The sequence below is a fragment of the Protopterus annectens genome, chromosome 4.part0, assembly GCF_019279795.1.
Source record: "Protopterus annectens isolate FY-2018-M chromosome 4.part0, PAN1.0, whole genome shotgun sequence".
In the NCBI taxonomy this organism is placed as follows: Eukaryota; Metazoa; Chordata; order Ceratodontiformes; family Protopteridae; genus Protopterus; species Protopterus annectens.
In genome coordinates, this window is record NC_056733.1 from 502,649,815 (window position 1) to 502,674,814 (window position 25,000).

General features: G+C 38.3%; 1 protein-coding gene across 2 annotated transcripts in view; it reads right to left on the reverse strand.

The window, feature by feature from the left end:
* Window positions 1-25,000, reverse strand: part of RPH3A (rabphilin 3A) — a 1,850,086-nt gene that overhangs the window by 567,877 nt on the left and 1,257,209 nt on the right. For both annotated transcript variants that reach the window (XM_044068420.1, XM_044068419.1), the window contains one exon: window positions 20,793-20,963. In XM_044068420.1, the coding sequence (XP_043924355.1) occupies window positions 20,793-20,963 (171 nt within the window). The remainder of the gene's footprint in view (window positions 1-20,792; window positions 20,964-25,000) is intronic.

Genomic DNA, 25,000 nt, shown 5'->3' on the forward strand with positions numbered 1-25,000 from the left:
CCAGTGAGTGCTTTTGCCTTGTACCCAAGACTTCTTCAGATTGAATACAACAAAGAGAATCAAAGTTTTTAAACCATTTGACATTCCCATGACTCAATAAATGGGTATGGCTATGGCCTACAGTTATGATGGGAATGTGTTTATGAATGGATGGGAGAAAGCATTCATTTTTGCAAGTGTGTAGTTTAAAAATATCATTTTATATAAGTGCTTTATTGATGATATTTTTTTTAATTGGGAGGGGTGAAGGCAGTTTATATGATGCATTTTTAGAGTATGTTAATAATGCTAGTCCGTAACTGAAATTTAAATCTAAACTTGATTTGAGAAGTTTGCACATTTTAGATGTAGTATTCAAGGAAAATGACAAATTGCTAACCAAAACATACAAAAAAGATATTCAAAACAATACATATCTCAATTATGATAGCATACATTTCAGAAGAATCAAACATAATATAGTAAAAGGTCAACTAACAAGAACAAATATGCTGACTAAGAATGTCCAAGATTTTATTACTGAAGAGGTCTCCCTGTGTTACAAATTTTTAAAAAGGGAATATCCTAAAAAGTAGTTGAAAGGTTTGTTCAAGTTTTAAATTCGGGGAAAAAAGGTAAAAATGTTTTAAAAGGAAAGAAAGGCAATAATAAAAATTATAGTACATCTACATTACTAATAGTGTAGATGAAATATCTATTAAAAAGTAATAAATAGGAAAATCCTGAGAAGTTTTCCAGAAGTCAAAGAAGTAATAAGTGAGAAACTGATGTTTATTCAAAAAAGGGGAAAGAGCTTTAAAAACTTCTTTCAATCTAGGTTAAGTCTTCCCAGAGTCAGGGGTGGCTCATGCTATAGGACTGCAAGACTGCAGCCCCCCCAGCTGTAGAAAGAAGAAAAAAAAAACAAAACAAATCTAGAGTCCCAGAACTCCGTACATGCGTGTTTGGAGTTCCTGGAACTCACAGAACTCCAGATTGCTGTGTCAGTAGTGCAGATAGGCGGAAAGACATCTCTGCCCTGCACATGCTTAGAAGTCTATGCAGTGACAACCACATAGAACGGAAGAACTCCTGACTGCTTTGTCTGCAGGCTGGAGCCTTCTCTCATGGGGAAACCAGCCAGAAGTACAGTTGAGCCTACACTCTCACAGGGAAACCAGACATTAGCTTGCACAGGACTGAGGATACTGCAGATGGACTCAGGGAACACTGAATGGGACATGGACTCAGGGAACTGAGAACACTCACTGAATTGAGGATACTGTAGATGAACAAGGCTGAGGATTGACTAAACACTCACTGAATTCAGGTACTGTGTGTGTGTGTGTGTGTGTGTGTGTGTGTGTGTGTGTGTGTGTGTGTGTGTGTAATGCCCCAGTTGCTATATACTGATGGCTAGAGAGAACTCAGGATACATGGTAGTGGGCTTGAACCCTGTACCTTGGGTGCAAGTGGCAAGAGCCTGAATTCCTTACTCACCACCATTTGTAGAAAATGTGCAGATTTTTGCCTTATATTTGTTCTGTTCTGTTCCTCATAAAATGTGTGATTTCTGTATTTTTGTTTCCTTACACAGTCAGTGGTGCCATGGTGCAGTGATAGCATTGTTGACAGACAGCTACAGGTTCTCTGGTTTGATTCTTGGCTGGGGTGCCTTGTGTCTGGAGTCTGCATGTCCACCCTGTGTTTGTGTGGGTTTCCTCTGGGTGCTCTGGTGTTCTCCCATCTTCCAAAGACATGTGTCTGGAGTGTTTCTCCCTGGACCTCTGCTGGAAATTGGCTTTTGTTCCAAAGTCAGACTTTCCTGTTTAACAAATGTTAAATAAATAAAAAATGACAGGCATTTGAATTTCAGACTTCATATTTTTCAGAAAGTACATGGTAACACAAAACATTTTATTCTAGAAATTTTAATTTATAAGATAGATATTTTAAATTTGTCCCTATTTTTGGGACTGTATTCCCCCATTATTGGCTTCGTCCAGGTTTTTTGTGCTAAGGTTGAGAGCTATGGTGAGAACTGAATTCACTGAATATGTTTGGGGGTTGTATTACCCCAATTACTGGCTTTGTCCTCATGTTTTTTGCTAAGAGGTTGAGAGCTATGGTGAGAACTGAATTCACTGAATATGTTTGGGGCTGTATTCCCCCATTATTGGCTTTGTTCAGGTGTTTTGTGCTAAGAGGTTGACAGCTATGGTGAGAAATGAATTCACTAAATGGTCTTCCTCTCTTTCACAAAACAGCTGATTTGGCATAGTGGTATGTTGCTCTGACTGTTTTGCACAGGGTCCTGGGTTCAAGACTTGGCAGTAAAATGTATGGTGGTAACATAGCAACTTTAAAATGTGTCCCTGTTTTTTTGGATTTTGTCCCCCCCAATAAATTTTGGCTTTTTCCAGATTTCTTGTGCTGCAAAGTTCAGAGATACAGCTGAGTGTTGAGTAGATTTTACAAGGAGCTAAGAGCTGCAGGGGAACAAAAGTTTAGTGCTGCTTATGCTGAATCTGCTTTCATTGTTAATAGCACAACAGGTAGAGTACTTGCTTTTGATGCAGAAGGCTGTGGGTTCTACTCCCACAGTAGGTAGATGCATTGCTGATACTGTGCTGTGTTGTAAAGGGGGTGGATACTGCAGTCCTTTTTGGCAAAGATACCTAGTAACTATGAACCTGTTAGCTTGCCATCCATTCCCTATTGCAATACTACTAGCAATTTTTTCCTCAAGTGTAACAGGCATTTATTTGTAGATGAAACAATGAAATATAAAGTTGTTTGCTAGCAGCAACCTCTTCATTAGTTAAAGATCTCTTTAATGTGGAATTATTTAGATGACTTTTACTTCTTCAGAGATTTTGCATATTTAATGATACTGGTGGACTGTAGAAGTTTGAGGAGACTTTTATGATAGAAATATTCTGAATTGGGCAGTTTTGTCATTATTGGTGCATGCATTATGTTTCATTGTGTACTGGAAAAATGCCCTGTAACAACTGTACTGTTTTGTACAAGGAATATAATGTAATACAATCAGGAAGGTGTATCAAGGAGCACATGTATGTTTCATGTGCAAGGGGCCTATGATTTGAAAACAGCCCAAAGCTAATCTTTATCTGCCACTGGCAAAATGTATTTTCTTTGAATGTGGGTTTCAATGCTGTTTCAATGAATGTGAGTTTCAAATGCAAAGAAGTTTTAATGCTAAGTCTATTTTCATTGTGAGACTGCATTGCTTTGTTTAGCAGATATATTAATGTTTGTACTATAAAATGCAAAATAAAACTTTCAAATGAAATCCAAAACATTGCAGAAGTAAAGCAGTATGCGCATTACAGTGTTTATGGTAAATGGGGTGAAATAACCAAGGAATGGGGCATTATAATGGCTTCAGGGTGGAGGCTCCATTCGACCATGATTTTCTGAGGGGGGAAGGGCAGCAAACTCAAAGACAGCCCCGGCTGAACTATACCTCTTAACTGTCCAGATTTCTGCAGAACGAATAGATTTTTGCTTCTTATTTTTGGTTTGTTCCTCATAAAATCTGTAGTTTTCTGGCAAATCATTTAGGAATGACGTCACTAAATAATGACAGACATTGAGTTTCAAAAGTCATAACCTTCAGAAAAATGCATCCTAAAGTAAGACCTGTTATTCTATCAACTGTCTTAAGTTTATACAAGAGCAATTTTTAGTACTGTTTGTATGTTCCCCCAATATATTTGGCCTTGTGCAGATTTCCTGCATTAAGAGGTTGATAGGTACGTGCAAATAAATTGCTTTATAGAATTAGGAATATCCAAACCTCTCAACTGTCCCCAATTTTTGCTCAAAATGTTGCTCTCCCCCTAATAATCCCTCCGCAAAATGACAATTTTGGAAGAAAACGTGGAAGGTTTACAATTATAAATAAAAATAACTGTAATGATCAGAGTTATAGATTACTTTTATTTCAGAAATGCATGTAGATTCTCTTATTTTGTCAGCTGCTCAAGTTAACAGTACTAATATTAAAAAGGTGTCCCTTCTTTGACAGGTTCTCAGCTGTATTGTGTGGCAATTTCATATTTTTGCATCATATTTTTGGTCCGTTTTTCCTAAAATTGTGGTTTTTATTAGTGGCAAATCATTAAAAACTTGAAGTTAGAAAATAATGGCAGACATTTGAGTTTCAGATCTCATACCCTTCAGAAAATTCATACTAATGCAAGACCTACTACTAGTACTCTATTATCTTTCTAAGTTTATAAGAGCAATATTTAAAAATTGTCCCTATTTTTGGGCCTGTGTCCCACTTCTATGTATGGAGTGTCAGAGCCATCACCGTCAGCCAGAGACATTTCAAATTGTGACATAATTGTTGCACCCCACTCCCCCATTTAGTGACTCTGGATGTGTCCAAGCAAGGCAAGGAGCAGTTATGCAGTGTAAGTGTGCAGAGAATTCCCCCATCCAAGGGTGACACAAGTACGACAGTGGCTTTTCATCTGTCCTTGATTTTGCATAATGTTCTGGTTTTCTGTCATATTTTTATACTGTTGATTTATGCTTCTTATTATTCAGAAAATGCATGCTGTCGCAGTGCCCTGTTGCTATGTGTTTAAGTAGCAATGCTTTAATGACCATCAGGTAAGCTTGTCGGAGATTGTAAGATGCAAGTAAGCTTTAATAAGCATACTGTTAAAGAATTACAAACATTGAAAGCCTTTTTGTTGTTGCCATGCAGAGACTATTTATATAACTAGATAATGTATAAGCCTTAGGTATTGAAATGCATATGACAGTATTTGTAATAAAGGACAGGACTACAGTATTTTCAGAAGCTCATTACATTTGTTGGAGACTTGCAGTCATCTTTGCAGGCTTTACCTATAAACTAAACTGCCAATCTATCATGTGTGGTCCATAACTTGTGCAGTAATCTTTTAAGCAATTTATCTTGAGCTTGTTTCGTGTTTGATGTTCATTTTTTACTTTGATCATGTCTTCCCCATGAAACAAGTAGATAGTTGTTGTCAGGCATCAGGTCTGTTTTGGATAAGAAACATTTTTACAAGTGGGGGTATCACAGAGATTGCTACTTTCATCATGTTATTTGGTAATTTTATAAAGCTGAACATAAATTATAATTAGAACTGCAGTGCAAAGTGGTTTGAGTTGAATGCTGCTTGTTTTTTTATACTTGATTTTGACTGGCATTCCAATAATGTATTTAAAAAGTAATTTATTTTTTCATGCCTCTCAACCTTTCCGTTTCCATCTAGATATTAAGTAAGCTGTCATGTAGCCAATGCACTGAAATGTTTTTTTCTTCTAAACTTCATTTTTTCTTGATTGAACTCTCGTAATGAGGGTTTGGCACCCAGGGCAGCGTATTTAATTAAAGTTCCAGTTGCTGTGGTTTTGAGCATAGCCCCACCCCTTTCTAGCTGGCCACACCCCTTCCCATTGGCCCCACCCATTCAGCTGTCTCCTGCAGCTCCCCTTTAATTTGAAGTCACTAGCCGCCACTGCCCAAATTCAAGCATGGTAAGACAGGAATGTTCAAATGTTTGAATTCAAGCTATTGTCAATATTTGTACACTGGGGTAACTGATTTAAAGGTCAACAACATAAACATTAAGCTCAATGGTCGTTTTTCATGTGAATCAAGATTTGTTGTCTACTTAGTGCTATGTACTTCCTGCACTGCTTTTCATGTTAGAACAACTACTAGGGAATTCTATTGTAGAATTTATGAGCATAAGCATGCTATATCAACTGGAGATGATAAAAATGCTCTTAGTAACCATTATAATAGAAATACATGTAAGGTAAATTTTAAGTTGATTGTTTTAGATCAAATGCAAAACTTCAAAAACATGTTTGATGCTGAAGATGAACTGGACTGGACGGAGTATTTATGGCAGATAAAATTAGATAAATTCTACCCTCCTGGTCTTAATGATAAGGAAAATTTGGGTCTATATTACCATGTCAACAGGGCTGTTCATTGAATGCCCTTAAGTCACACATGTACACTGAAATACCTAAATGTCAAATGGCCACAAAAGTGATTTTTTTTTTCCAGGAGAAAAAAATTGCTTGGCCAAAAAAAAAAAAAAAAACAAACCAATAGACACAATGAAGTGGAGGGCTTTGCCCACCCCCCTAATAAGCCCCCACACCCCTCCTACTTAAATATACCAACTCCAAGATCGCACTACAGTGGAGGAAATGGCAAATTCCCGACAACAGCCCAGCGATTTTTTTTCCCTGGGAAAAAAATCGCTTTTGTAGCCGTTCGACATTTAGGTATTTCGGTGTACATTTGTCAACATACGGGCATTCAGTGAACAGCCCTGTCGACATGGTAATAGAGACCCGAAAATTTTAACGTTTTTTTAAAAGAAAAAGAATTAAACATTAATTGACTTATTGAGTCATGTGACTTTCAAATGGTTTGAAAGCTTTGATTCTCTTTGTTGCATTCAGTCTGAAGAAGTCCTGGATATAAGTTGAAAGCACTCACTAGATGGTAAATAAAGTATTTTCTGTGTTATTTATTTGAGCTTTTTTCTTTAAAGTGATTTGGCTCGTATACATGGCTTTATTTTTCCACTTTCTTTGCTTAATTGCAAAGTAAAAAAAAAAACAACAGAATCCCTCTTCCTGTTACTCACTTTTTGATGGCAACTTTCATAAATTCAACTTAACTTCTTGGGAGAAGAACTTTTGCAGCTCACTGATTGTTTTTGTATTGCATGGGGTGATTCTCCTCACTGCAGTCTGCTACTCTATGAGAAACTTTGCAACACTTTACATCCTACCTTAACTATCATACTAATTTACACTTTTGAAGCTCTTCCTTTATGAATTTAATAACTTGAACAGCCAATCTCATTCAGAGTTACCCATTCTACATGCCTTCTCCCTGCATCTTTACATTAAACTCCTCCAAACCTCTTCTCCTACTGATTAAACCTAACTATAACTTTCCAGCTACATCATGCATCTAATTAGACACTCCTTCTCATAGCTCACAACTTGAGTTATAAGTACTCTACAATACTCACTTAACATCTTAAACATCTCTTTCAGCCCCAGAACTTGGACTGAAGCTCCAAAGATGGTGGTGTTTCCATATTCAAAAAGGATGCACACACCTCCAGACTGGTGGCCCAACATAATGCATCAGAGATACTTCAGGTGCAGCTAACATTGGGTAAGACAGCGATTCAGGTCATAGCCTGCTAAAGGTCCCCAACCATGTCACAAGACTCACACTCATAGGTTGGTACTAGGCTATCAGCCCTAGAGCCTATACAAGTCTAGCCATAACAATTTCCTGGCTATTTCTTCCCACAATGTTTACTTCTCTAGACCCCTGTCTAGCAGGGCAACTGGTGTGATCCCCTGGATTATATATGGGTCCAACCTAACACTGTCATATTAGGCGACTTCAACTACCCCTCCATTAATGGGGGAAACTACTCATGTACCAATACACTTGCCCAACGTTTCCTGGAATTCATTAATTCCAATGTCCTGGACCATTATTCTTACCCCCACTAGAGGTAGCAACATCCTTGACCTGGTCATTACTATCATGGGTGACTGTTGCTCTACACCAATAGTCAACTCCTCCCTGGTTAGATCTGACCACAAACTAATCACCTTGGAAATCCACATACCCCCCTTCGCAAAGGTAACCACCATGAAAAACTTCTCCAAAGCTAACTTTGGGCTCCTAAATCAGAGGTGGCTAACTTCACAGCACCCATGCAAATGGAGAATAGTTGCATGACCGCTGAATCATACAGCAATGCACTGTACGAACACGTACACAAATGCATGGATCCTGTCATGCTCAATAGAACCAAGACACTCTCCTCCAAAAAAAAGGAAGCCAATCTGGTGGTCCCAGGCCATAAACAAACTCTACAACAGGAGGAGGAAACTGATGCAGAATAAGGTGAAGTCCCAAGACTGGAAAAACTTCCTTATCAGCCCCAACTAAATGTTGAGATCCCTCATCAGATCCGCTAGCTATGAAAACAGAATTGCAGCAGATATTAAAGACAACTACAAGGCCTACTAGTTATGCAAAGAATCTCCACGGCAAAACCCAGATTTGCTCTGAGCTACTGCACAATGGTACCTCCTATACTGAGCCAACAGATATCGCCAATATACTAGCCGACAGCTTCAATGCCAACTTTACCCCTCTCTGCCCCTGAAAGGACCAATCACAATACCAGTAGATTGCCAGACACCCAGTATTACTGCTGCAGAAGTTAAAACAGCACTGTCCAAGGCCAAGAATACAGTTTCTATGGGACCTGACAAGATCCCTGGCTGTGTTCTACATGAACTACAGACTGAAATGGCACCTCACCTGTGTGCCCTATTCAATCACCGCCTCACATCAGGCTTTGTCCCTACTGAATGGCGCACTGCTACAGTCATCCCACACCACAAAGGAGGAGCGACTACAGACCCTGGGAACTATCGTCCCATTAGCCTGACAAGTCTAATATGGAAAGCTATGGAATGCATCATCATGGACCTAATAAACAAGGATACAGGGAATCTCCAAACTCTGGATCCCCACACAGTTTGGTTTTGTGAAGGGTAGATCATGCCTGCCAACTTGGTTGACTTCCTGGTCAGTCAGCAGAGCTGTGGATGAAGGCAAGGTGATTCATACAGCCTACCTTGATCTGGCCAAAGCCTTTAATACCATTCCCCATGCAGGAATCATAGAAAAACTGACTAAGCTATGCATCAACCCCTATATCACTAGGTGGGTTGCAAACTGGCTCACCGGTACAACCCACAGTGTGAAAGTAGCTGACTTCAAGTCAGACTGCCGACCAGTCATGAGTGGAGTCACACAGGGTTCGGTCCTGGGTCCTCTCCTGCTTGGTATCTACTACTCTGAAATCCAGGCCAACAAGAAGAGACTCTGGCTGACAAAGTTTGCAGATGATTGCAAGTTGGGAGCTATTATTAACTCCCCAAGTGATGTTGACATCCTACAGAAAGGTCTCACTGAGACCACCAACTGGTGTCAGAACCATGGCCTTAAGCTCAATGCCAAAAAATGTGTCATCATTCACTTTGGGAAAAACCCAGTTCCCATGAATTACCACATCGATGGTGGTCCATAGAACACAGAAGGCATTATGATCTGAGATCTGAGAACACAGGTTGACAGCAACCTCTCTTTTGACCACCACATTGCCACTGTGGTCAGAAAGTCCCTTTATGTGTCACATGTCATTACTAAGGGTTTTGTATCCAGGAAGAAAGAGGCCATCATCTCCCTCTACTCTTCCCTCATTAGGCCAATCATCGAGTACAATGCCCCATTTGGCATGTACCTCACTAGACACCTGCAACAACTGGAAAGGCCGCAAAAGTACCTCACAAAGAGGATCCTAGGCCTTAAACACTTGTCCTATATGGACAGACTCATAAAACTCCAACTATTCTCTGTCTCATATTGCGTACTTAGAGGTGATCTCTGCTTAACGTACAAAGCCATGTCTGACTCAGCTCTGTTAGAAATGCTACATCCAAAGAAGTCCCAATCTCACCACACTACACGCTCCAGAGACCTCAACCTCATTACTATAATTAACAGAATGCATTGGAGGGACAGGTTCATAACACAAAGACTGCCCATGCTAAGGAATAGACTTCCCATACATGTTAAACAGAGCACCTCACTGGCCTTCTTCAAGAGAAATCTTGATGAGTGGATGGGAAATAGAAAATTCACTCCGAGGATCACTCCAGTGGCTCTACGCGACAGAGGCATTGGGAACTAAGGTCAGGTGGCACAATGCTAGGGTAATTTATTATTTATTTTATTTTATTTTACATTTGTTGACTGGGATAGTCCGACTGGATACATATCCATTTTCAACGGAGGCCCGTGGAGAAAAGCTTCAACATACATACATAGATTAAAGAATATTGAACATAAAAAACTTATTATTTCCAGATTAGTTCAAGCCAGCTAGGCTTGTAAAGGCTCCATGGCCATTAGCCTAGAACACACACCTTTGAACCTAAGTACAAAACTGCCTAGGAGCCAGCTAAGCTGTGCCTTACCCCTACCTATCCTTCCAACTAACCTCACTCCACTTTGCAACCTGGTGGCAGCTAGGTTACTTCTTCTCCACCACACATTTCTTACTAAACCTGCCCTCTTTATTACAGCTTAGGCAACAGATAGGCTGCTTCTCTCTTCTATTTTACCTCCCTCACTAAAGTCATCCCTCTTCTTCTAAACCAAAGTGACAGCTAGGTTACTTAGCCACACTACTATTTATTTATTTATTTTATATTTGTTGACTGGGATAGTCCGACTGGATACATGTCCATTTTCAGCGGAGGCCCAGGGAGAAAAGCTCCAAGATAATAATACACATTGAACATTTAGTAAATGCTAGTTTCAACAGATTACAGTCATAAGCAATACCAGCATTTAGCACATATAGTACTAACTTATTAAAAAACACTTTACAAAACGTAACATTATTTTCAAAGTTAAACATACATAACATTACATTCAGGTTTAAGACACAATGAGCAGCAGTTATACAACTGACCCTTCCTGAAATGGAGTGGTAGAAAAAAGTTAGAAGTAGTTGAAGGTAAGGCACCTAAGAAATAGAGAGGTCACTAGTAGGGGTTAGTGCAAGGACATAATCAATGAGTTTTGAAGTATTTTTTGAGCTTGTTTTTGAATTGAGTTAGTGAGGATTCTAGGGTCAAGTCATCTGGGAGTCTGTTCCAATAACTATTTCTCTAACACTAAACTACCTCTCTATATCAAAGTCTATGTGGCAGGTAGGCTCTTTCTCTTCTGCTACACCTCCATCAGTAAAGTCCTTCCTCTTCTGCTCAACCTAGGAGCCAGCTAGGTTATCACTCCCTACCATCTTGCCTTTCCTTACAGCACCCCTTTGCAGTGTATGTAACATATAGACTGCCTTTCTCCTCTCTTTTCTATTTCACCACTTTTATTAAACTCATTCCTATGTTCCTAACATAGACACAGTTAGATGGTACTGTCTTCAGCCATACGTTTTTACTAAACTTCCTCTCCCACAGCACAATATAGGGGCAAATAGGCTGCTATTCTGCACCACCCTGTCTTTCGTACTACTCTCCCGTGGTATGTCCTGCTGCTCAGTACTAGCTCTTCTTTCTGACTTCTCTACTATATTATCTCCTGTTACTTAACTTGTCCACTACATCATACCTCTCAACTGTCCAGATTTTGGCAGAATATCCAGATTTGTGCCTCATAGTCTTGGTCTGTTCCTTATAAAATTTGTGATTTTCTGGTGAATTGTTGAGGATTGAAGTCATTAAATAATGACAGACATTTGAATTTCAGACTTCATATACTTTGGAAAATAACAAAACCTGTAATTCTAGCAACTTTCTAAGTTTATAAGAGCAATTTTTAAAATCTGTCCCTATTTGGACCTTTGTCCCCCTCCCCATTATTTTTGGCTTGGTCCAGATTTCTTGCACTAAGAGGTTGACATGTATGCACTACATCATAATCTAGGTGACAGATAGGTTGCTACTGTCCTCTGCTAAACTGTCCTTCTGCAGCTACTCTCTATATTACAACCTAAGGCAGCTAGGGTGACACCCTCCTCTACTTCAGCCTTCTTAATATGTTTCTTGCTCTAGTCAAGGAAAGCAAGGCACTTACACCATTACAGCACTCCAAAGACTCTTGCTCAATAAGCCCGCTATGCACAGATGCTAACCCACATTCAGTATCACACACAGACTCCTATACTCTATCGGTCTTACTGCAGCCCTTCTATACAGTCATCTATGGAAGATCAAATTATCCTATAGGTTTATCATTGCAACATAGCCATTACACAAAGCTGATAATGTACACCCCTAAAACAGTTTCTAATCCAGATTGTTCTACTCCAAAGCTCATCTTTTATCACAGACTTATTAAATGATCTTTTAATAAAACTTTACTATGCAGTTCAGAATATTATAACATCATGAGTCATTTATGTAAATCTAGGTCATCTTCAAGACAAATGGGTTTGCAATCCCTTACCACATAGGGATCAGTGTTCAAGGTAATTTGTATCTTAACAATTTCATCATGTTGTATAGTGTTAAATGCCTTTGTCTGTCCCAAGTAGGCAGCTCTGCTCCCCCCCCCGCATCACCTTCGTAATGATTGCTAACCCTAACCTTAATGCTGCACCTTCCCTCAACCCTAATCCTACACCTTACCTTCATAAAAACCTTCTCATAATACTGCCTCTACAGAAGACACACTCAGACAAAGAAATACACAAAAAACAACATTATACCTGTCCTCTAAGCTAACTCTGACCCTAATCCTAAAATACACAAACTTGCACACAGACATACAACACCTATCCTTCACTCATCCCCAACCCTATCCTTAACTCAAATGCGCAAACACTCTCACCTCCTCCAACCAAACTTGCCTGTCTCAGCCTGACACACTGTCGACATTTCCACTGCTTGGCTATCCATACCATCGACATTAAACCATACTCCCTGCATTTGTCAAAAAAACAGCATTCAACAAAATGCTGGGCACCCATATATTTCCTGAGTTATGTTTTGGTGTCACACATATTCAGATCAATTTTCTAACTTCTTAGACTAAAACAAACAAATACCATTCTCCACAATATTTTAAAACCTCAAAAGCTCCCCCACAAATAGTAATTGGTAGACCCATTCCAGAACTGAAATGCAACAATCTGGAAGGATTGGAAACAAAATAAAACCCATGTAATAATGACCTTCACCAGACATAACTTTCCAATAGGAATATCCTCACATTCCCTACAGAGAGGTTACAGAGCCAATTTTGATTTTTGATGAAAAAAAAAATTAAGGAAAGTGTTGGATAATATTGATAGTGTGCTTAAAGATACATTTTTTGAATGATTTCTACCAATGGTATCAATCATATCTTAGGGATAATGATTTGTATTTAGTGACACTTGATGTGATATTTTGTTCACTGTTATTCCTAATAATTTAAGTGCGGAGAATGTGAGGATACACTTAAGTAAGAACACTGATTTAACAGATGGGAAGATACATTTGATTTGTATTTTGATTGATTTGATTTTAGAAAACAATGTTTTATATTTCACAATGATTTTTTTCTCCAAAGAGTTGGCATAGCTATGGGCACAGCTTGTGTTAATAGCTACTCCAACCTTGTTTTAGTCTACTGGAAACAAGTTCATGTTTTCAACAATAACCCTTATGCACAGTATGCTACTTTTTACAAGAGATTTGTGGATGATGTGTTTTTGTATGGACTGGCAGTTTAGATAACTTGACTGTTTTCTTTAAATTACCTTTGCAGAACCACAATGTTTCTGAATCTCAGCCATCATGTTTCTGATAAATCTATAGAAATGTTAGATGTGTGTATTAAAATTGATGAAGGTAAAAGATTTAACACACTGATTAATAGAAAACCATACAGAAAGAATGCTTTATTACATAAAACCAGTATGCACCCCAGTCATGTGACTAAGAATGTGCTTAAGGGACAGTTTTTGAGAGCCATGCGAATCCACAGTGATAATGTGGAGTTACAAGTTACTTTGAGTAACATGAAGAAGGATTTCTTAGAATGGGGGTATACTGTAAGTGATGTAGACAAAAGTCTAGCAGACGCATGGTCTGTTCGAAAGGTTCCCTATTACGAGAGCAAAAGTCTGTTTAAGCGAATCTGTAAACATCGACACATATTGGGCGAACCGGCATTGCAGTGAACATCCAAAACCGCAAATTTGGAAATGTCGAATTACCATGGTTGGCCCGTCTGTAGTATAGCTCCATAAGGTAAGTGTGCGATAGTTACGGACCTTAGGGTTAGGGTGCGGGGTTAAGGTAAGTGCATAGATAGTTAATGTATGTAAGATTTAGTGTAGGGTTAGGAGTAGGGTTTTGGTAAATGTAGGGGAAGTGTGCAGTAGTTACGGACCTTAGGATTAGGGAGGGGTTAAGGACAGCGCATAGATAGTTGTGCATGTGGGGGTTTAGAGTAGGGTTAGAAGTAGGGTTTTGGTTAGTGTATGTACGTGGTTTATTTATTGTGTTTGGGTAGGTAGTATGTAGCGGGTGGTGGGGTTGGCCGACTATGACAGTTCGAGATTTAAAATTTCGCGGTTTAGTGCATTTGGTATTCTCGTGGTTCACGCAATTCGTGTCAGTGTTTTGCTATTCGCTCAAAAGGGGTTTCACTCTGGTAATATAGATCCATTTGAGATACAGTGGGGAGACCGTATTTTTCAGGCTCAGCTGAAGAAGTAGCTGTGGTACCTAACAGACAAGTGAACATTCTAATAAGAAGAGGCTTCTCCTTACTTATTCAAGTAATATTAACATTACTTCTGAGGATATTAAAAATATTGGCCACTTTTATTGGTTAATTCAAATGTCAGGAAGGTTTTAGATGACAAGCCCCTGTTTTCATTTAGAAATAACTTGTCGCTAAAGCAACAGTTATGTTATAAGGATTTTTGAACAGATTCTTTTTGATGTATCAGATTGATGTGAGACATTCTGGTGTAGACTATGTAAGGCTTGTCAATATATTTGGAGTTGTACCATTCTGGTACACTTACAAACTAAGCAGGAAATTAGTTTCAATTTTTATGCCAATTGTAAGACCAAGAATGTAATATATTATGCTGAATGCACAATGTGTGAAGCTTTCTACATCGGGAAGATCGATAGACTGTTTAAAGAAAGGATTCTGAACACATGGGGGACATACATAATCAGAAGTGTACGAGTGCATTAGCTCAACATGTTACACAGAATGGGAGCAGGCACAGTTTTAAGTTTCTTGTATTAGAATTAGTGTCTGAAAATGTGAGTAGTGTGGACTTTAAGAATATCACTGAAAGAAAGAAATTAAATGGATTCTTCTTTTGAACGTAAATGTATTTCCAGGGCTGAATGAGCAGGTGTCTTTCAAGCCGGTTCTTAAGTCTCCGCCTCTTGAACATTAATATTTAAATGTCAGAGAGGTGCATACCTTTTTCATGATACTATTGGTTCTGATAAGTTTTCCATGTCACCATTTTAATATTCATGTTTTTAAAGGGGTGTGTTGATACAGCACGTTTACTGGCCAATTCCTTGCTCCTTTGACCTGTGTTTTTAGATTGGAAGTTTATATATATATATATATATATATATATATATATATATATATATATATATATATGTGTGTGTGTGTGTGTGTGTGTGTGTGTGTGTGTGTGTGTGTGGTTTGTGTAACTTTTTATATGGTCTGAAGAAGCGGGTTTGTTATCTGCAAAAGCGCTTACCTTTTCTACTGAAGTTTATTAAAGTTTTAAGTCATAGTGTCCGGCTCTCCAGTTTTTCTTTTACATAAAACAATGCATAATGCATTAATGTAGTCAAGATGGAAGGAAACCAGTGCATGCACCAGTCAGGGAGTCTCTTGGTGGAATAAAGTACTTGACTACGGTGAAATGTTGCAGATGGAAATATAATGACTTGGCTACTGCCAAATTATGGTCCTTTAGCATTAGTCTGCTAGGATCCTACACTTTGGGCAGGAAACATCTGGGGAGAAGAGTGGCATTGAGGAATCACTAAGTGCAGCATGCCATGCTCAGTGTCACAATTTTAGAGGTACTGAGCTAAAACTGCTTACTAACCATCCAGTCATGGATAAATTCCCAAACTTGGGCTACATGACTGACAGAAGACACAGACTCCTAAGACAACAAGAGGTAAAGCTATGTATCATTGGCATAGCAATGATATGACAAGACTCTCAAAACAATAATGTCCCCAAGTGACAATGAGTAAAAGGTGAACAGCAGAGGATGAAAACAGAATACTGAGGAACTCAACAATTAAGGAAGTATGAGGATGAAGAAGAACTTAGCCTTGACACCACTATCTTGGTGCATCCAGAATGGTAGGAGTCAAACCATTTCATAACAATATGGATACCAGAGTCATTTTCTAACTGGTCCAATAAGACAGCATGGGTCACCAGAATAAAAGTTGATTAGGGATCAAAAATGACTAGAACAGAATAATAAAAATGGTCTCTCATTACTAGGAGGTAGTTAAAAAAACTGATAAGAGCCATCCGGTGCTCTGCCTTGCTCTAAATACTGACTTGAAGGTCTCACAGAAACTAAAGTCATTCAGGTAAGACTCCAGTTGACAATAAGCCACTTTCTCAAGAACTTTATGAACAAAGGAAAAATTCAAACTGGATTGATAATTACTGAGACTGTCAGACTTTAAACCGGACTTTCTAAGGATTAGGATAACATGTCTCTTTTAGATGAGATGGAAATATCCTCTTTCCAAGAGAGGCTGACACAATAATGTGAAGTCAAGGCCCAATGACTTCTAAGGCTGGTTTTAGAAGTACAGTGCTGAACACTAGCAACTTATTTAAAATTAAAAAAATAAATATAATGTTTAAGGCACAAATGAAGCAGTCACAGTGTGAGAGAATATATTATAAAGCTTCTAAAATTAGAATAAAAGTAAATTTGTCCCAAGCATCCTACCTTAATTCTTTGGGTTCACAATTTATTTCATAAACAGTACAAAAATCTTTCATTAATCAGAATGCATCACATACATGGGAAATAAGTCTTCTGTGCAATTGCATCTGCTTACTGGAGATTTAGTCATTGTGCTCACTAAAATTTGCATTGCCATTGTTATCATTTATTTATCAATACATTTTTTTCTAGATAGTGAAAGGTGAAAGGTAACAGTCTAGCAGTTTCTTTAATGGAGCAGGAACTCTGGATATCTTTCTTTAATTTTATATGAGATACCAATCTTGTACAGAAATAACCTTCTATGAATATCAATAACATTACTGCAGTTAAAATACTTAGATGAATTAAGTTGGAGAACAGAAATCTTGCACTTTATTGAACAGATGATAATTCACAATAACCAATAAATGGCAAGAGCATCTAGTGATTGTTTTAACTGTTGTCAAAAAGACATAACTTTCTAACATCTACTCATAAAGCACAAACAAATTAACATAAGCACAGTATGAAAGCAGCTTTTGCTTTAAGAAATGTTAATGGATCATTTGTTTATTTCATACATGACAGCAGTATTCTTAGCAGCCGGTCATGTTTTAATCAGATGGCAAAACAAAACTTCTAAGAAACTGTAGAAACCGCAGAAGGCACAAGATATCCTGGCTGGAGATGGCCCACCAAAAAGAATTGTCCAACAAATAATTTTGCCAGACTCAATGCCAGCCACTAAACATGCATCTCAGAGATGCACTTCAAATAACAAAAGCAATACAATAGTCACTAAGCCACACAAATGCAGCCATACCAGCTAGCAAAAGAACTGCTATAGCATGCAAGTTGCTATTTGGCAATTCCTTGAGAAAAGTCTCAGTGTTTGCAGAAAATTGATTGGACAAACTGTAGTGAGGGGCATAGTGTCAAGAACAAATGGAAAGGAGCAGAGAAGAAGGGCATTCACTTTTGAGCAGCGGGGAGACTGAAGTTTTGGATGGAATAATAGGGTAATTCCCAGTTCAGTGAGGTTTTTCTGGCAAAAAGGTGAATCACTTTAAACATAGTGCATGTTTGACTTCTACTCATGAATTTATGTTAAGCGCTTATTTCTTTACTCATAATAATATTAATGTGTAGTATTGATCCTTGCAGCTCTGCCAATGGATGCAGTGTGCAAAGTTCTACTAGAGAAATGTTGCTTTCAATGTTGATTAATTAGTGCATTCATTAAAAGGAAGTGAATACTAGACCCAAGACTCCATCATATGAATAACAGAGAATCTCTTGTCATTTTTTTTCAGTTACAAAGTTGCCAAATGTATTATGATAGTTCAAAGAAAAACGAAACAGACATGAAAAAAGTACCCCAGAAAACGGGTTCCTATCATGAAATCAAACATTAAGAACACCGTATTCCAGAAGGCCGAACTTGGTAGTTTGAAAGTTGAGAATGTCGAAGCCGCGGAAACCCGAATTCTTTCCCAGGGTAAGAATTCGGTTGGCCATTTTTGCGGCTTTGAAATTTTCGGACCGGCTCAAGGTAAGTGTACGAACGGGTAGTGATAGACTTTAGGGTTAGGACACGGGTCAGGTAAGTGTGCGATAGTGACGGACTTTAGGGTTAGGGCTGGGTTAAGGATAGTGCATAGACAGTGGTGTATGTTAGGTTTAGTGTAGGCTTTGAAGGTGTTTGGTGTGATTGTGTTATGTGTGTGTTTTTCGGAACAGCAAATTTTTTCCCTGGGAAAAAATTTGCTGTTTTGAAGTTTCGATGTTATCTGAATTCGATCTTCCAAGTTCTAACTTATGGTGTTCGACATTTTATTTATTACTTATTTTATTTCAGTTTGATAACCAGGGAGGTCCACTGGGCTCAGGAGCCCATTTTCAGTGGAGGCCTGGGGAGAAAAGCTCCACATTACATAGTAAAGTTAAAAAACAACAGGTAAAATTAAAATTAAGATTCAAAGATATAGATACATTAAGACAGAACAGATAATATTAAGTTTTATGAATACTGGTAAATTGTGATACAGAGACAGTATGAGGTACAGTGTTTACATAGCATATGAGTCATATATTGACATGGTTGGTTAAAAAGGTTACATAGAATCTGAGTCTTGTTAGGGCAGAGTGGAAGAACAAGCATAAATGTTAGGGAGGGGGATAAAAGGGAGTGCAAACTATTTACAATATTTACATTATATACACAAGACAACAGTAAAGAATAAGTAAAATCCATGGAACAAAGTTGTTGGACGTAGGAGTAGTATGGAAATACAATTAGTGTAGAGAGTAGAAGGCTAGTTGGGGAAAGTGCAGTTGCACTTCCAGTTAGAGAACAAATAGGAATGGAGTAGGGTTTTGAAGTTGTCAGGGTTTCTGTCATTTGTAAAGAGTCAGGGAGAGAATTCCATTTTTTGGCTAAGGAAAAAGATAGGAGGTGCTGCCCGGCAGGTCGCTTTGGTGTGTGGACAGTGAGTAGTTTTAGGTGAGCAGATCTAAGTGGCCTGTTAGGGGTGTATGGTTGTAGGATGTTGGATAGTGCAGGACATTTAGAGGGGTTAAATAATAGCCTATGGGTAGTGGTAAGTTGGAGGTAGTCTAGAAGGTTGGGAAGTTCTAGCCAGTTCAGTGAGTAGAGGGCAGAGCAATAGTGGAAGGAGAGTTTGGCTTTGACGGCGAATTTTGAAATTTTATTATAACAACTTTCCATTTTTGAGGAAATGGAGGCAGATAAGTTAGTTAATAGAGGGGCACCATACATTAGTGAGGGAAGAAGATAGGTAGTGGCAAGGGTTTGTCTAGAAGAAGGAGAGAGATAGTGGATGTTTCTGTATAGCAGGCCAAGTTTTTGATGTGTTTTCTTGATATTGAGTTGAATATGGATGTCAAATTTTAAGTTTTCATCTATAGTGACCCCATGTAGTTTGGCATAGGGAACAATTTCTATGGTTGAATTGTTATTGCTTCTAATTTGGAAGGAGTTTTTGTCAAGAGGAAAGGATTTTAAGGGGGAGAAGAGTAGTATTTTGGATTTGTTAGCATTTAGAGAAAGGTGGTTTTGGAGCATCCAGTTCTCAGTGGTGGAGAAAGCTGTTTGTGTGTATGATAGAAGTTCTGGGAGGTTGGTGGCACAGCAGATTAAAGTGGAGTCATCAGCGTATTGTACAATTTTAGTATTTGGGATGGCAGAGTGGAAGTCATTGATAAAGATGTTGAATAGCATAGGGCCAAGAATGGAACCTTGGGGAACTCCAGTGGGGGTAGGAAGGAAGTTAGAGGTGCCTTTCCTCCATTTTACAGCTTGAGATCTATTGGATAGGTAACTTGAGAACCAGGATAGTGTATAGTGTGAGAGGTTGAGGTTAGCAAGGTGGCTAAGGAGATGAGTATGGGAGACAGTGTCGAAAGCCTTGGAGAGATCTAGTAGAACTGTTGATATTATTTTACCAGTATCGCGGGCACGGTTGACTATATCTACGAATGAGAGTAGAGCAGTTATAGTGCTATGGCCCGGGCGGAAACCATGTTGGGTTTTAGAGATGAGGTGGTTTTTGATAAGGAAGGGCATTAACTGAATGTGAATGCATTTTTCCAGTATTTTTGATACTGGGGAGGGGATGGCTATGGGGCGAAAGTTTGAGGTATTATTATTTATACCACCTTTGTGGAGAGGATGTATAAAGGCAGAACGCCACAACTTGAGGACATATAATTCCTTTATGGATCTGTTGATTAGGATACTAATGGGGAGGGCGATTCCATCTGCAGCAATTTGTAAGAATTTGGATGAAATGTTATCTGGAGCATTAGAGCACGGTTTCAGTTTGCTGAGAAGTTTTTTTATATATGAGGTAGAGATTAGTTTAAGTTCAAAGGTGGGGGGAGGGTTGGGTTTAGAAGCTGGGGTAGAGTGACTGAGCTGTGTGGATGGGTTAATTTGAAAGGTCTTATTTAGTTCAGCTATAGAGTTAGTAAAGAAGGAGTTGAAAAGAGTGGCAATTTCTGGATCGGACCTGGTAGTGTCAGGGCAAGGATTATTTTTGGTGCCTGGGTTGAGAAGTGAATTAATGGGCTTTCAACAATTTTGGAAGTTTGATTTCATGATAAAGACCCAAAAAAACATGTAATAGAGTACTGAAAGGAGTTCAGACAATTTATGCTTCCATTTTGATTATCTTTACTAACCTGCAGGGCTTCGACTGACTTCACTGTCCATGTTGCCATAGTATGAGTCTCGAGTTTCTGGCTCCCCTCCTGCATAATCATTTATACTTTGTGCCATTCGAGGTTCAGAAGGCTTACGAGCAGGAGATGGATATCCTCCCCGAGTAGATGGAACACCTGCTGTTTCATTCACTGAGATGAAAAAAAAAATGTATAAATCAGTCAGTTACAAAATAATCATCATCTCAAATACTGATAGCAGTTTGTTAGTAATTTGTCTATTGTTATTCTATGCTAAATGGGCAAATCTACTGTCTGAAGTGAGTTCCTGGACAGGACCTGAGTACAAAGCAGAATAAATAAATAAGTAAATAAAATGGAATGCAAATTGAAGAAAGGAACATCCTATCCTTGGAAATAAGAAACGAATATGTCATCATAATATAGCATATAACATAAAACAATTATCAATAAACTAGAACAACTAAGTATCACTATACTCTTGACAAGATGTTTAGCTGCATGGCTTGCAAATAGGACATGGCAAGTATCGTACAACAACTGGACAGGGGAAATTCTTGGTTACAGTCAGGGTGTCCCACAGGGCTCTGTCCTTGACCCATATTTATTTTAAATTGTATCTTTCAGACCCATCTTTTTCATCTGAGATGTGGTACAGTATGCATGTAGATGACTTGAAATTAGGTAAAATGATTATATGTGTTACAGAGATGGCTTATCTGCAAAAGAACTTGACTAAATTGACCATTTGGGCACAGGAGAATAATATGATGATAAATACATCAAAAATTGAGTATATGAGATTTGGGAGACATAAATCGAAAGGTGAATATTTATTACAGTACACAGTACTTAAAACTGTGGATTCATTTAAAGACCTGGGTATACGGGTAGATCCGGTTTTGAGTTTTTCTAATCATATCAACCAATTGGTTAATTATAGTTATAAAACTACAGGTTGTATAAAAATATTTATTAAATCTTGGAAATCAGAAATGATGAAGTCCAGACTTGAGTATGGAATAACAAGATGGAAACTTTATATGAAAACAAGCATGAGCAATCTGGAAAGAGTACAAAAAATATTCAAAGGGCATCCATGGATGTCAAAATTTAAGTTATTATAAAAGACTAAAATATCTGAACTTGTACAGTGTTTCATACAGATATTCAAGAGGAGACTTAATTCAGGTATACAGGGCATTTAGGGACAGCTACCTTGAGAAATGTTTGAGTCTATAAAAGAGTAGTAAAGCGTTAACAACCCATGTAAAAACTTATATAGGAATGAGAAGTGTACTAATTGCTTCTCTGAGAGAGCAACTGATGCATGGAATAGACTACCAAATTACATTAATGCAAGCACTAGTTTAGATATTTTTAAGCTGGACAGTTATTATGGGGACAACTGTTTTGATATATTAGCAGGCTAGAAGGGCATTAATGTCCGTGCTTGAAATATCTGTATGCATGTATGTATGTATAACATAAAATAACATAAACTAGATGATGCCGGGAGCTGCAGTTTTATTTGTTCTAACTGACTGATGTTGCTGGCCTAAAGTAGCTGATCTTTCTCCATGCCTCCATCAGTCTTTCTAGAAATCACAAGCTGATTTAAAAGCACAGCTGCATCTGTCTCTAGCTCCATTCTGATAATCAGCTGTCTATGTGAAAAGCCAATTCCTAATGGAGGAATTATACCGCATTTCCTTTATTTACTGGTTGGGGGTCTTTCTTGTCTGCTCTCCTGACCTCCCTTCCTATTTCTTTCACTCTTTTTTGTACCATCCCAGTTACTGAGTTCTGAATCCTCCCCCCATCACTTCAGCACTATGACCTCCCTCATTGTATGAGGACTCCAGAGCTGCACATTATTCAGAATATAGCCTAATGCTTGATAAAATGCTCATGATCTCGTCCCTGTTTGTGCACTCTGCCACTCCAGGCATATGTCACTGCATTTCATTTATTTTGGCTAGTTTGTACATGATATTCTAAGTTTTCTTTTAACATATTATACCCCAGTCCTGTTCATATTCTGGATTGTTTTTATTTTGACTCCTTCAACTACAGAGATGTTGCCATCATTCCATATGGGCAGTGCCATGCATTTGGAAGTGTTGAAGAGATGTTTCCACCTTACAGTCCAAGCTGTCATTCTCCTTAAATCCCCCTTTAGGGTTGCTTCCACCATCCATAACCCCTATTCTCTGTAATCGTTGGGTCTGAGGCAGTGCTCTAAGCATGGTGGATATAACTGGATGCAGAGCTGACCACTGTGGGTCACCATTCATCACTTCTTTACCAGCTGGTAGCTTTCTCATATTACTTTCTGTTTCCTCTTGCATAACCACTTCTTTAGCTCTGCACAAAGTCTGAGACTCACTCCTGAAGATCTCATCTTTGTAAGAAGATTGTGTTCTAGGACTGAAGCAAAGGCTTTACTACAATCCAGATCCAGCACATTCGTAAGTAACATCTGGCAACTTCCTTAGTGATGCAGTCATTGAAATGGTGATGTCAGTCTGACAGGTCAGCCTGCACTGAATCCATGTTAGAACACATTGAGCAGCTCACTTGAATCCAGGTACTGTAAGTCCTGACTTCAGTACCCCTTACTCTGATTGCTCTACACTGATATTGGACTCACTAATCGTTAGTTTTTGTGCTACTCCTTGCTCTACCCTTGTTGATTTATTTATTTTTTGACATTTGATTACTGGGAAAGTCTGACTGTGTAGAAGCCCATTTTCAGCAGAGGTCCGAGGACAAAAACTCCAAAGTATTACACAACATTTTAAGAAGAAGAATTTTACAATCTTTAAAAATAATACAAAAAAATACAGTTTAAATAATTATATCAAATTAAACATAATATGACAATATCAGTTGAGTAGATACAAGTTATATGACAATTTAGGCCATTTATAGGGAAATTAAAGGTAAATTAGTATAATACAAAACAGGAACTCCAATACTAAGTGACATAAAAGCAGGCTTATGATATATTTAGAGAGAAAGCCAGGGAAGAGAAACTGTTAGAAGTAAGGAAGTATGTGAAGAAGGATGAATAAGGAGATGTAAGGTATGAAAAGGTATTTGTCTACATTTACTGATATAGTTTATCCTGGTGTTAAGAAATGAGCCAGCTTTTGGCTAGAAAGTTGTTCAGAATGGTTAGTAATCACTAGTGCTTGCTTACAGTCCCTGTAGACTATGTTATCCCCAAAGACCTGATAAAATAGCTCTATTGGATGTCTTACCAAAACCCCAAAATCATTTTTTGCAATTCCTTGTTGGATTGACTCTGGTTCTTGTCCCTTTCCCAGACCACTCAGCATCTAACACTTCCATTGTTATCTGACCATCTGTCCATCCTTCTCCTCTCCTTTCTTTACCCTACTAAACTGATGTGATGATGGACAAATGTCCATTTAAAATTGTTACCTCTTAGGTTCCTAGTGTTTTTCTCTTCTCAAGTTAGTTTGAACATTTACCTTCCCGACCTTTATCCTTTCCTCACGTATCTATAGAAGGCCCTCTTTCCTGTCTGAGGGCCTGTTGCTAATAATTTCCCCATCTCCCCTCTGTCCTCCTGATGCTCTTTGCTGGCCTCTTTCCAGCCGCTACAGATTCTGCTCAGCGATTCTCCTCTAGTACTATAGGCTGACCTGTGAAGATGATGAGGATGCCCGCATGCATAAGGTGTTCCTTCCAAGCCAACCTTCCTCTCCTCCCAAAGCTCTTGGCAGTGAATAATGTCATTCCCACTGGGGCCAAATTTAGTAAAAATGTTGGTCTAGGAATGGAAAACAGTCCAAACGTTAATTTGAGACAATTAGAGAGGTCTACATTTATTTTTTTGTGAGTTTCTTCACCCAATCTGTGTACGTAAATGATCTGTTGTGATCAGTGTACTGCCATGGCAAACAAATTGAATGAATACAGTAGTTTACCGAGTGGAAAATTATGTTTTTTCTCAAACCTTTATTATCTTGTGATCAAGCAAGTTTCACCTTAAAAGACACTAGTAAACAGTGAGTAAAGTAAAACAATATATTATATATTTGATGACCTAATTAATAAATAGGTGAAAAAAACCCACACCTCACAATATCACTCGATTACTCTAAAAATTATTAAGAAGCATGTTAATTATGGAAATAACAAAAAATGTGACTCATGCATCATTACTATATTTCACT